This window comes from Phocoena sinus, chromosome 9, assembly GCF_008692025.1.
Source record: "Phocoena sinus isolate mPhoSin1 chromosome 9, mPhoSin1.pri, whole genome shotgun sequence".
NCBI lineage: Eukaryota > Metazoa > Chordata > Mammalia > Artiodactyla > Phocoenidae > Phocoena > Phocoena sinus.
In genome coordinates, this window is record NC_045771.1 from 12,561,016 (window position 1) to 12,575,067 (window position 14,052).

Below are 14,052 nucleotides of genomic sequence, written 5' to 3' on the forward strand. Positions count from 1 at the left end.
CTCAGCCAAAGAGCTTTAGAACCTAGGCAAGGAGACCTCTCAGCAGGAAACACTACAGAGCTGCAGAAATAAGGAGGAGAAAAGAAAGCAACCTGGCAAGTTCCCTAACTCTAGCCCGGCTTTCCTTCTGCCAACTAACAGCTACATGGAGACACACCCTTGGTTTACTCACTTAAGTACCACGTATCTGTGTGATCTCAGCTTCTCCTTATTTCCATTCTGATTAAAGAAGGCTCCAGTAACCCTTTGAGCAATTAAATCCAATTATGTATAGAATGCTTCTGGATATCCCACAGTCTCCCTGAACCCATGTGCAACAAATTACTAGGGAAACAGTTGGATTCTTTAATTTAGCATGGCTTTAAAAATACATATTCGCCCACTGGGAACGAGCTCATTATTGGAAAGAAATTATTTTCACTCTTTTACACCTACCATTTAGAAATATCACCCTCTCCTCTCCCCCAGTTCCCACCTACCCAGTGGCTAGCAGCAGTTCCTTAGAACTCAGTATCACCTGGATATCATAATGATCCTTAAACAGCCGCTAACATATCTTGGCGGGAGTTCATCTCCCTAATAGAGACACACCTGAGATCTCTGCCAGACACACCTGTCCTAATTCAGGCACCTCCACACCCTCCGCCCACCCCCAGGTATTAGCAGTTAAAGGTTTTAGGGAACCGGACACATTTTCACACTGAAAAAATGAAAGGTAGAAAGATCAGCAAACAGAGAAGCAGATATATGTATCACTTGAAAATAGCAATTACTTGGGCCCCAGACACCTTATTTTGTAAAATATGTTTTCTTACTGTTTAGATATCTTTAACATACATTATTCAATTTCTTTCTCAGAGAGGCCCCTATGGAGAGGGGAAAAAAAAAAAAAGCTCTTTGAAGAAAAAAAAAGGCCACCAATATCACTTTGTAGGAGAAACCATGTGAAAGGCACGACATGCAAAAGGAAAATGATGTACAGGAGCCCCCAGTGCCCTCAGGGGTGACTCTGGAGGGACTGGACATGAGGAATTATTTACATGACAAACGTGGACCCAAAGAGAGGTGCTAAGGATGAGTTTGGTCTTGACTGAAACAAATTCAACGTCCCTTCTCATGATGGTCTTTGGTTACCCATTGCCTGTCACCCACCTTCCACCTTCTCTCTCTTCACCAATCCCTCCGCCCCTTTCTTTTTTCTCCCTCCTTTCCCATTTCCCACCTGAACTCATAAGGTTAATCCAAGTGAAGAGTAACTGGGGTGGGGGTGATTGGGAAAGTGTTTCTGCAGCTAAACGCCTTCTCATGCCCCAGCTGTTTGTAGATGCGCACGCCACCCAATCATTCCTTTGTCCTTCCCCAGTCCCTCTGGCCACGCAAACTTTCCAAATCACTCACTGCTCACCTTTGCCAGACACTTGCCATCCCACAGGGGCCAAGGAAAAGAGAGTCATCCACAGGGAGGGGAGGCCGGTAAAGAAATTCCTGTTAACTGAGATTCCGGGCTTCGTGGTGAGCTTCTTGTTTACAAACCAGCGGGCCATGTGATATAATTCCTTCACTACAGCTTTGGTGCTGATCAGTTTTCCCCTCTCAAGGCTGTGGCTAGTCACCTCTCCAGGCGAGCTAGAGGCTTGCTCTGTTCTCAGGCAGGATGGGACCAACCTGAAACCCTCTGACTGTATCACGGGCCTGCAGCCAGGGCACAGGGGCTGGTGTATTGGGTGTTATCCAGTAGGCCAGGCTGGTTTTTATCATCACCCCTGCCTTTCCTCTCTGCCTTGCTAGAATTCTCAATTCCCTTTACTTATGACTGCACTGTTTGCCTAGGGAGGCAACTATGCCACCGTGATGACCAATGGTATATAACTTGTGCCATTCACCATCCATATATTATCACTCAGCAGATGATTGCGGCTAAGGCTTCAGAATAAGAAAGGTATAATAACAAGTACGAAAAGAATATTCCCGATTTGGAAAATAGAACAATGAGAATTGGGCACTTGCCGACCTTGATGGCCCAAGGGAATCCCTGGAGGTGCACATCTGGCCTCTGGCACGCAGCCCCACTATTTCTGGTGTCATGCTTTACTCTCTTCTCTGTCCTTAGCCTCTTCACATTGTGAAAGATCCCATCTTTGCTCCAGTGCATGTTAATGCCACAGGCATCCATCCCAGGCACAAAGCTTAGCATCACGGTTGAGATGAGGTGTCAAAAGGGGAACCCAAATAGCCTGTGGCAATAAGAGGAAAAGGAGGGAGGATTTTTCCCTTAATGTGGAACATATGTGGGTGTTCCATAAACTGTTTTTGAATTTACTTGGGAAAGTAAAACTAATGTATCTCATTTTGTTTAAAATACTCAGCATTTGACTTTTTTGAAGGTGGAATGTTGTTCATATTGCTATAGGGATTTCTGCACAGCGGGAAGGTAATGTTCCCAGGAGTAAGAGGTACAAGGAGGAGGTCAGCTTTGCATCTTAGGGCTGGATTCCCCAAACCGTGTGCTTGGGGGAAACTCTCCTTCTGCAGACACTGCAGAGTGACGAGAAAGCTCCTAGACTCAGAGCTCCGCTCTGACCAAACCTCAGTTCTGAGGCCTCTGAGACACTGATGGGAAGGACAGAAGCAGGAAAATCCAGCTAATTCAAATCGGATTCACAGGAGGTAGAAGCTTGTATTCATTCACCTTCGAGATAGACTGTTCCTTTGCAAAAGTAAAGCTAAGGCCGCGGAAAATGAGATATTTGAGGGTCTGTTGCTCCAAGGAGGGACATGCTAGCCTGATTGTCTCCTCAGTTAGGAGGGAGAAATGTAATAAATGCTTGAACAAGTCAAAGCGAAGCTCTACCACATTATTTACTGAAGACTGAAGATTCATTCCAGACTCTGAAAAAATACCGATGCTGGATTATGATGTATTTGATGGGACTGCCCCACTGGGAACCATTGGGCGGTCTGGTTTCCCAGATAAGAACTGGACATTTTTACTGCCAGGCTTAATGGGAAGCTGGCAGATTCCAGGACGGGAAGTGAAGTCTTGAAGCAGGCTTAAGCTGAAAGCAACTCTCTGGGCTTTGGACTGTTGGGCCTAGAATCTGAAGACCAGAGACACACTTGAGGGAACTCCAAGGTGGTGGAGGAGAGAAGTTGACTTTTATCCCCAGAACGTGCCCTATAGAGGCAACAGTGCAGCACCAGTGTTCTCAGACAAGGGCCCATGGACCCCATCAACACATGGAGGAATAATCTCGAGCTCACTGAGGAAAGGGACGAGTAGGCAGTGGTATCTCTCGGGTCCCTCCTACTTCAACCCCATTGTCTTCCTTGCCCTTATCTTGCAATGTTTGCAATACCTTAGAAAAAAGCAGAACATGTTCATCACCGACATGTACTGTTCAGCTCCCTGGACAGATCCATCAGCAGCAGTGACGGTGAGCACGTGCTGGGCCTGGACCCATCCCATCAAGGGTCTCAGGTGCTCCTGACTCCTAGCAGCTCTCTTCCCATGACAAGGGTGGTCAGCAAAGCCAGGAACCGCGAAGCGGACCTTCTCTTGATCTCCTTCCCACACCAGGAGAGAGTGCACAGAAGCGGCGGCTGTCGGTCGCAGTCAGTCTAGCGATAATTACAACAATCATTAACGATATTCACTAGCGGTACTTACATTTGGCCACCACATTTCTTCTTTTGAAGTCCTTGTACATCTATGTCTAATGAGTAGCATTCCCAGCAGAACAGAATTCCAAGGAAAGACTGTGGGCCGGGTAAGATGAAGCCTGGAAGTCATCTTAAATCTTTTGAGTCTATCATGAATGCTTTTCTTCTTGTTGTTTTGCTTTTTCTTGTGGAAATGTTCAAACACACCAAAAGTAGAGGAAATATAGTGTAATGAGTCCTGATGTACCAATAACCTAGCTTCAAAAATTGGGGGCAGTTTTACAGTCTTGTTTCGTTTACATCTGCAGCTTCCTTGGGGGTGGGTGCTGGAGTATTTTAGAGCAGATCACTGATAACATGTCCTTTCACCCATGAATACTTTGGTGCCGTTAGTAAAAATCCTTAGATTAATCTATTTATTTGAAATCTACTATATAACTATGTAATAAGTAATCAGATTCTAATGAATTGCTTCTCTTGCCAGAGTCTTCCATTTGCTAGAACTAGAGGATAGTCATCAAAATAGCTGTTATAACAGAGATATACTACTTGTCCACTCACAAGACAGTATTCTTCTTAGAACAGGTACAGAGTTCTAACCTCATATCCCAATAGTTTAGAGATGGTTGATGTACGGCCCACACTTTAAGGAGCAGATAGTTTAAAATGATACAGATTCATTAGTCTGATCTTTTCTCTATGGGCCACAGTTAGGAGAATTTAAGTGGCATTTGACCATTCCCAGGTTCTCTAAAATTAGAGCAGGTAGTAGTTGCCTATGTGACTGTGTCCAAAGCCAGCCCTGCAGCCACAGAGGCGAGATCTCTGTCTCCTCTGTCTCTCTCTCTCTCACACACACACAACATACGCAACACTCGCGTGCATGCACACACACACACACACACACACACACACACTCACTGCTTTAATGGGAAGAAATTAGTAGGGATGGAGAAGACATCCTCAGAGCTGGACCTACTGTACCTCAATCTTGACTCATTCTCTCTCTCTGCTCTGAGGGGTGGGACTCAAGAAGTCCCAAGGCATTGGTCAAACATTCTCAGTCATTTCTTCACACTTCTGACCCAATTACAAGATCCCCACACTGAAGTTTTGCCTTCATGAAACTAAGCAAGGCAAGGTTTTAATGATTTTTTTGAAATGTGATTAGGAATTAAAGCTCTTCCACAGGAGGTGACCAGCAGAAACTCTAAAGACAGAAACTTAAAATATTAGTCTCTCAGAAGAGAGTGTGGGTATAGGGGATTGGAGAAGGAGATTGCTACTCGTTATACGTCCTGCATGCAATTTGATTATTTAATCTTTGCCATGTATATATATGCCAAATATATATATTATATATACCTGTCCAGAATGTGCTTGAATCACTTCACTCGCTCCTCTTCATCTCCTGACCTCTGAACTCTGGAGGTCCCTGAGCTCAGTCGCCCAAACTTTTCTCTGTGTACACTCACTTCCTTGGAACGTCATCCAGCCCATAGCTTTAAACCCCATCTGTAAGCTGGTGACCCTTGAATTGATATCTGCGTCACATACCTCTCTGTTGAACTTCAGACTTGCAGCTACCTAATCAAATCTCCCTCTGGTTGTCTAACAGGCATCTCAATCTCAACACGCCCGAAAACAAACTCCTGATCTTTCCTACCACACCTATTCCTCCCGCAATTTTTTCATTTCCCAGTAAATGGAAACACCAAAAATCTGCGAGTGATCGCTGACTCCTCTCTTTCTCTGCAGCTGTGCATCCAACCTATGAGAAATTCTTTCAGTTCTCAGCCTCCTCCTACTGGCATCCCCTGCTTTCCCCCGGCCCCTCTCTACCCAGCAGCCAAAGGGATCCTCCTAAAAGGATCCTGCACTCACATCCTCCAGGGACTCCCATTTCACTCAGAATACGGAGCCAGCCCCTCTACAAGGCCCCCCAGGGCCATAGGATCCACCCAACAACCTGTCTGATTCCTGCTACCCGCTCTCTGCTCTAGTCTCCTCACTGTTCCTCCAAACGCCAAAACCTTTCCCACGTGTCTCACTCACCCCATCGCTTCCTTCAGTTGTCTGCTCACAGGTCATTTATCAGAGAGGTCTTCCGCATCAACCCCGTCACCCATTCTCTGGTCCCTCACCCTGTTTCACATTTCTTCACAGCACTTACCACTACATCATATATTATATATTCAATGGTTCATTTAAAACATTGTCTCCCTCATCCCACCCCCAACAGAATCTAAATTCCATGAGGACAGGGACTTAACTCTTGCTTGACGCTGTTTTTCCATTACCTGGAGTAAGGTTTGGCACACAGTAGGTGCTGTGAATCAAGGCACACACTATGTGTTCTGTGTACCCTTATGATGGACACTACCGCAGAATGGGTACCTTTTACGAGGTTTCAGATGTTTAATTTCCAACTCCATTGCAAATTTCAGAGGCCTAAAAGGGAGGGATGTGTGGATTTTAAATAACTTAGTAATTTTGAATATATATTCTATTCTATTAATCCCTACACCATTTATGGCTCAACCGGAGCTCGGCCTCTGTAGTATGTGATTTACTGTGCTTTCAACTTGGATCCTGCCAACAAGTGCCCGAAGCACAGATGATTCAGGGTAGATGGGGCTGACGTTATAGCTGTGTGGCTAATGTATAAAGTAAATGTGTCTCCTCCATTCACATTCTAAATTTCACCCTGTTACACCTCAGCTTGTCCCACAATCTGGACTCCTGTCTGGACCACTGGTATTTGCCCTGGTCCACTAATTATGCAGACTGATCATGGAGGCAGAGCAACGTATTCCTCACATGGATGGAAGACTGCCTGGCCAAATAAAATGGCTTAGTTATATAAAGATGTTGACCCTTCTCCAGTAAATATGTACAGATGACCCCTGAACAGTGCAAGGGCTGGGGCTCAACCTTCAGCATTGTCAAAAATCCGCATGTAACTTACAGTCGGCCCTCTGTATCTGAGACTCCCCTGCATCCGTGGGTCCCCATCTGTGCTTTCAACCAACCACAGATGGCGTAGCACTGTAGTGTCTACTACTGACAACCCACACATAAGTGGACTCGCGCCCTTCAAACCTGTGTTGCTTAGGGGTCAACTGTAATTCTCATGCAATTTCAAATGAACAAAGATCACATTTTTTTGAAACTGGCTAAAATGATTTTAAATTTCACATGGAAAAATCATCGTCAAAGAAATAGCTGAAGATTTTTTAAAAAGAGTAAACAGAGAAGACTACCTCTCCTAGAAATAGAACTTTAAATTGTATGTAGAATAGGCAGGTCAGTGGTGAAGAATATATAGCTTAGTAAATATCAGTAATATTAAATATTTTAGAGCCTCACTTCCTATCACATATCAATATAAACAATGAAGAGATGAAGAGATCAAATGTGGAAAATCAATCATAAATAACTGGAAGAAAATAAAAGTGAAGGTCGATCAAATTTCTGGGAGGGGAACAACTTTATAAATGTCAAAGCAACGTGAGAAATCACAAAAAGAATTGATAAGCTTGATGACATAAAATTTAGAACTTCTATATTTCATAAAGCAATTAAGTAGCATTGAAACCATACAGCAAATTGGAAGTAATATTAACAAAAATTATGACAAAAGATTAATATTCTTACTGCATAAAGAACTCATGCAAATTGATAACAATTCTTCAGACCGTGTCTTCAGACAGTCCTCTGAAGAGGAAACACAAATCACCAACATGTATTTCGAAACCATGATTAGATTCAGTCACAAAACGTTAACTAAAACAAAATGCCATGGTCATCTGACAATTGGCCAAAAAAAAAAAGATTTTAAATGGCACTATCTAACTGGGACAAGAGGGAAATGAGACTGATGCCCTTGTTCACTTGGGAATCAACAATTTGGCAGTACAATCAAAACATGGATACACCTTAATCCAGTACGGCCACCTCTGGCAATCTGTCATGTCAGCAGCCTGAAGAGCTGATTGTACTTGCCCTGCCTGTCACCCCCTCCTTCTAGATTTCATTTTTTGCCTGATAGCTGCCTCCCCTGCTGAGCTATAAGCTTGATGCAAAAGGATGTCTGTTTTCTTCACAGCTGGACTTGGCATAGAATAGGAACCTAGTGTTAGTTCAGAGTGAAATTTAAGCACAACAAAAAAGGGAAGAGCTTGATTGTCTAACAATGAGAATGGTTAAGTAAATAAATTTTCAAACACACATACAAGAGAAAGAATTAAAATGATGCATATAAAACTTTCTAATAGAACGGCGAACTGTTCACAGTCTGATATCGAGGGGGAAAAAAGAATACAAAATTGATATACAGTATGATTTCAACATGTAAACACAGAAAAGAAAAACAACTAAATCTATCATTTATTTTAAGATATACCATTATTATACCATTATTTTTACATGCCACTAAGAATAAAAAATGCCCATGATGGGGAGCCTAATATGATACCCCCTACACAACTTTGCCAAGTAAACCTCCCACGCAGAGAGGGCCAGGCAAGGAAGACTTCTTGTCTCAACTTTGTCATTGGGTGCAGAGAAGAAAAAAATCTCACCTAGGAATTAAAAGGCAGGGCTCGCACTAGCTTGTACTTTGAATTCACACTACCAGCGTGGTCCAAGGAACCTCCAGCAGAGAATTTAACTCAGAGAAGTCTCTGGTTGGTGGTGCCTCCAGATGGCTGACAAAAGCAAACACAAATCTCCCTGGTGAGACCCGGACCTCAGTGGGGCCAGCAGCAGTTATAAGTCGCCATAGCAATCCTAACAAGTGAGAAATTTTGCATCCTAGAACGGATGAGACAGGATAAGCAAAATCTTCTCAGGGGCCAATTCAGTGGTGAGATGATAGATCAAAAGTACTTTTATATAATGTATTTTATGTACATTGTGTTTTTATTGTAGAGATATTTCTATAGAGTAGATCTATTTTATATGTTTTACATAATGTAGATATATTATTTGTAAAAGTGAAATAATTTTATTTTAAAATTTAGACATACGGGATTCTAGGGGAACTCATTAAAAAATTTAACATTACCCGAGGGTCTCTGAATGTGACCGACCTTCATTTCTTATTGCCCTTAACACTAGTTTCCCACCAGATCTATTCTAATAGCTAAGTGCAATTAATTCCCTTCCTATCATCTCATGAAATTCAGTAGACACAGAGATGATGAATCTGATGGTCAGGTACAGGGCCTCTCTCAGTCTGTGAATGTATGTCAAGCAGAGTGCCAACAGCGTCATTAACATTTTTGAACACCCACTATGTGCAAGATACTAGGTTAAGCCTGGCAGGAGGGGGCCGGTTGTGCAGAGGTTTAAGTCTCTACTTTCATTCATTTGCTTAGTTGACAAATATTTGTCGAGCACCCGTTATGCAAGGCACTAGGGTCTGAAGATTGACCTGACTGCTGGTGAGCTAGAACACACGCTTAAATGAAGATTGGAAAAGGCGCTAGGTTTAGGGTTTGGACATTTTGGTCTTCTGTTTATACAGAAAATCGATTGGGATGGAGATTATGAGTTTATTTCTTCATATATATATACAGCTTGAGGGTATTAAACTAGGGAATTCGGGCCTGGGGGGAGGCTCACACAAAAGGTCAGGAAAAGGAAGTCCCTTGGGAAAAAAAGGAAAGTCGGACTAAAGCTGATGGCTTTGGAAATGGATTAAGGATTTTTTTAAGAGTTCCCCATTTTATATTTAGAAGTAACATTTTGAATGCCTCACCCCTTGGGGTAAATCTGGTGGTTAAGTAATTAGAGGAGGTGGGAAAAAGAAACAGGAATAGCCACTAAAATAGTGAGAAAGAATGAAGTGAGGAGAGAGACTTGTTCAGACACCCAATTCCTCCAAGGTTCAGGAAGGCCTGGGGTTTGCCGGCCCTCAGAAGGACACTAGGCGTTACCCGGGGGGTGTTGATGAAGAGTGATATCTGTGTACCAGACACGCAATGATAAGATGATTTAACCCCCCTTCCCAAGGAGATCATCAATGACTACCCAAGGCTGCTGCTTCCAGACAAAAATCTATGACACAACAATAAAAGAATCTATGCAGCATTTTACCCTGAAGAATGGAGGCTGCTTTCATCTTGGCTATATTTATCAACCTCTCCCCCACGCCCCCCCAAGGGCAAGTAAGTGACTGTCGTCCACCACTCTCTGTAGAGACTAAGTCACTGAAACGGATGGGGAGCCCCAAGCAGGGTCCAGGAAGGCCAGGGTCAGGCACTATCCAGCTCATTCAAGGGCACACCGACTGGGTGCTACATACACTACTCCAGGCCAGACACCAAAGCTTCAGCGGATCAGGCCACGTCCCAATCGCAAACAACGCGGGCAGCCGGGGCTCCCCGCTTCTGCTTCACTCCCGGCACGGCGGAAGCTCTGAACACACATCCAGGGTTATGTAACACCTATCTGTCACGGTCCATATGGCCAGGGGACTTTCAAAATCATGCTGGCGTATAACAGCTCACGGCGGTACAGTCATCCCACGGAATCCTAGGTGAGAAGGCGCAGGTAGACAGCTCCAAGTGGCTGCGCGCCCATGTCACCGCACTTTTCCTATCCCCGGGCGCGCAGATGCATCCGTGAAGTCTCAAACCAGGCACGCAGTTCAGCGAAGCCCGTAGGGAGAACGCGTTCTCTGGCAGGATCGCAACTCCGCCGAGCTGGGTGGGAGGGCGGCGGGCGCGGCGCGGGGCGGGGCGGGGCGGGGCGGGGCGGCCGGGGCAGGTGAGGGCCTGGGGCTGCGGAGGCGCGGCGTGAGCGCGGAGCCCCGGCCGGCCTGCCGCCCGCCCTCCGGCGAGAGGAGTTCCCGCAGCCCGCCCCTGCGCCCGCCCCTCGCCGCCCGCGGCTCCTCCTCGCCGCCGCGCCTCGCCTCGCCTCACCTCACCTCGCCATGGTGGAGCGGGGAGACGCGGCGCCGCTGCTGCGTTGGGCCGAGGGCCCCGCCGTCTCCCCGCCGCTGGCTCCGGACCAGCAGGCTGGAGTCCGGGGCTGGGGCGGCGGCGGGGGCGGCCGGGCGGCCACGGAGCCGCCGAGGAGGCGGGAGCCCGAGGAGCTGGGTGCCTCCCAGGTGCTGCTGGAGCCCGGGCGTCTGGAGCTGGGCGACGTGGAGGAGGACCAGGTGGTGGCCGTGTTCGTGGTCACCTTCGACCCCCGCTCGGGTGAGAGCCGCTCCGAGACCGCGGGCGGGGAGAGGGTCGCCGCCCACTGGGCTTCGGGGGCGGCGGGGGAGGGGCTCGCTGCGCGCGCACCCGCACACGTGCAATCCCCTCCGTGCCGACCTGGCTGCCTCGGGCGAGCCCGGTGCCCCCGGGAGGTCGGGGCGTGGGGCTTTGTTCCCTGCGCTTCTGACCCCGTCTCCGTTGCGTCCCGCTGCCTCTCAGCGGATCCCCAGCCCGCGTGCCCGTCCCCACAGTCGTGTTTGCGCTTCTCCGCTGACAGAGGATCTCGTTTGTGGCCACAGGCACGCTGGCTTTTGTTTTTGTTTCGGGCTCGCTTAAAAGGTTTCTCCCTTGAAGAGGAGGAACGCCCTCCAGGTGAATTCCGTCCGAAACTGAGCGTCCTCAGCTTCCGTGTTCTCTGCTTCCCGCCCTTGCTCCCCATCCCTCCCTGCACGGTAACTTTGTGAGCGGCCAAGTTCACTCCCTCTGACGGTATTATTTTGAGGAATTGATGCCTGGAGCATTAAAGGGTGGCACTGAGGGATTAAGCTGGAGACCGGTGAAAAGAGAAGCCTCCTCAGGTAGGCTTTACCCTGACCATCCAGTAAGGAAGTGTGCATTTTACTGGTGAGAGAATTCATGGGGTTCAAAAGTGGTTGAGTAAACACCTCCCTCCGAGAGCCTTAGGTAGTCGGGGAAAGACCCTGCTCTCAGGATTGGAGGGATGAGAGCTGTAGTCTTGGTTCTAGGGTTTAAGAAAGCGCAGGTGTGTCTTTCTATCCTAACTCCACTGAGGTTGCTGGAATGTGGAGTGTCTATTAGGGGAAAAAAAAAACAGAACAGTTTCTTTCCGGAGTTCCCTTCCTGGTCTGGCAAGGATGAGGTGTGGAAGCCATTCTGAAAAACTTGATACTGTGCGCTGGAGTGGGAGGAAAAAGGGTGAGGGTCTTGGGATGGCAGAAGATACAATCCAGGGAGGATTATAAACCAGCAAGACCCAGGAAGAAGTAGGAACAGCTGTGGGGAGACTAGGCCTTTCTGACTCCTGCCTATTCCTTGGCCCCATCCCAGTGGGTTTCAAACATTTTTGACTGTGACCCACCATATGAAATTCATTTTACATACCAATCAGTGTGCTCACATACGTAACTGAAACAGAAGTTTCATGAAATGGTATTAACCCCTTTTACATGTAGTGCATACTGGCATTTTCTATTTTTCTTTTTCTTTTTTTTAATGCTCATCACATAGGCTGGTTGACTCATGTATGGTTGGGACTCCCAGACAGAAAACCTGTTCTTTTTTCGATCAGAGTAACCTTTATTGCTAGACAAAAACAGATACTACTTTGTAACTAATAATACTCCTTATGCCCTACCCCATCACCTACATACAGTAAATAGATGTGAGCATGAGATTCATTCTGGAAAGTGTTTAAGAGTAACTAGAAGAAATGGAGAGAAAGCGCTAACAGGGTCTGATTTAGCAGTGGTCGCTCTGGCGGTAGAGCCTAGAGAGGGGAAGAGGAGAAGAAAAAAAAAAAATCCTACACTAACCACAGATGGAGTTAATAACATTGAAAAGCACCACAGAATTGGAACCCTCCCCCTGCCTTGTCAATCACAGCTGGTGAGCATGATTTTGTGGGTATGTGTATATGGAGTATTTGTGTGTACATGTGATGTGCACACATGCACAAGTATGTATTTGTAATGGGTTTCAGATTAAGGTTAGTGTGGAAAGAAGGGATTTAACTGACACTTGGACACTTGCTTTGTGCAGGCATTTTACTATAATGGTTTTTCTTTTTTTTTTAATTTGTATTTATTTATTTTTGGCTGCGTTGGGTTTTCGTTGCTGCACACAGGCTTTCTCTAGTTGCGGCGAGCAGGGGGATACTCTTCGATGCAGTGCTCTTCTCATTGTGTTGGCCTCTCTTTGTTGCAGAGCACGGGCCCTAGGCACGCGTGGCCTCAGTATTGTGGTATGCGGGCTCAGCAGTTGTAGCTCGCAGGCTCTAGAGCACAGGCTCAGCAGTTGTGGCGCACGGGCCCAGTTGCTCCGTGGCATGTGGGATCTTCCCGGACCAGGGCTCGAACCCGTGTCCCCTGCATTGGCAGGCGGATTCCCAACCACTGCGCCACCAGGGAAGTCCCCTATAATGGTTTTTCATCTAATTCTCATCACCATTGTAATTTGATGATCGTTTATAGCCAAGGATGATTAAGTAACTTGGAAATATTAACTAGCCAATAAATACTTGACTCCGAGTCTGGTTGTCTTTCTAGAATACAGCACTGCCTGAACCTCTGGCCCCTAACTTTTTATCCTACTGGGTGCAGAGAGGGGAGAGGCTGAGAAGGAGTGGGGGAGGGGAGAGAGTGTGTTTTTAACTTTGGTTGATGGTTTGGTTTTGTTTTGTTTTTGGAAAGCTGCTGTTTCCTGCTCATAACTCTCTTGTCATCTTAGTCCCAATTGGCACTTTACTTCCTGTAAAAAAATTGTGATAGTACCTATAGCAAGTAAAAATTATATGGTGCAGTGTAATTCTAAGAGTAGAAGATGGAATGAATGAATGCTACTGGGGTTCCCAGGGCTGCAAAGGTCTGACGCTAGGACAAGGGCCTCAGAGAGCCCGTGGAGTGTCCCTTGGGTGAAGGTTGAGGAAATCGCGGTCTGGAGAGGGGAGATGGAGGCCCTTGGATGCCCAGTGAGTGGGAGACGTCGCTGGGGCCAGACTTACCTCTCCCAGTTTTAATAGTTCAGTGTCTTCCTCATTCTGCTACGGAGGCAGGTCTGCTATGTGTTATTATTTAATCTTGGTCCACCAAGGCTTTTGCCTTCCTTAGCCCGTGATACCCAAAGTAGTAAAGTGAAGACTGGCTTCTTTACCCAAATCAGAACATATCACAGAAGTTCTTCCATGGGAGAAACTGTCTAGAGTTTCTGCGCTTACCTGTCTGCTCCCCATGTGTCTCCCAGCTGTGTCCTCAGTGTTCCCCAGGAGCTCCTCCCTTCTCCCCAAACCTCCCCAGTCATCTGCTGCCCAGGCCATGGGTATTTCATTCATCTTCCCACCTGGTATAGGGAACTGTTGGCACATGTGCCTGCGAGAGTACAAGAGGGGATGGGGGAGGAGAGAATCCACAGCCGTGGTTCATCTGTCAGGGTGTGCGTGGTCTGG

General features: G+C 46.6%; 1 protein-coding gene across 3 annotated transcripts in view; it reads left to right on the forward strand.

Moving 5' to 3' along the window:
* Positions 1-10,570: 10,570 nt before the first annotated feature.
* DENND11 (DENN domain containing 11) overlaps positions 10,571-14,052 on the forward strand; it is a 44,815-nt gene continuing 41,333 nt past the window's right edge. Inside the window, exon 1 of one of the 3 annotated variants that reach the window (XM_032642226.1) lies at positions 10,571-10,868. In XM_032642226.1, the coding sequence (XP_032498117.1) occupies positions 10,601-10,868 (268 nt within the window). In that variant the 5' untranslated portion in view covers positions 10,571-10,600. The remainder of the gene's footprint in view (positions 10,869-14,052) is intronic. The other 2 variants (XM_032642223.1, XM_032642225.1) reach the window with 2 other exon arrangements.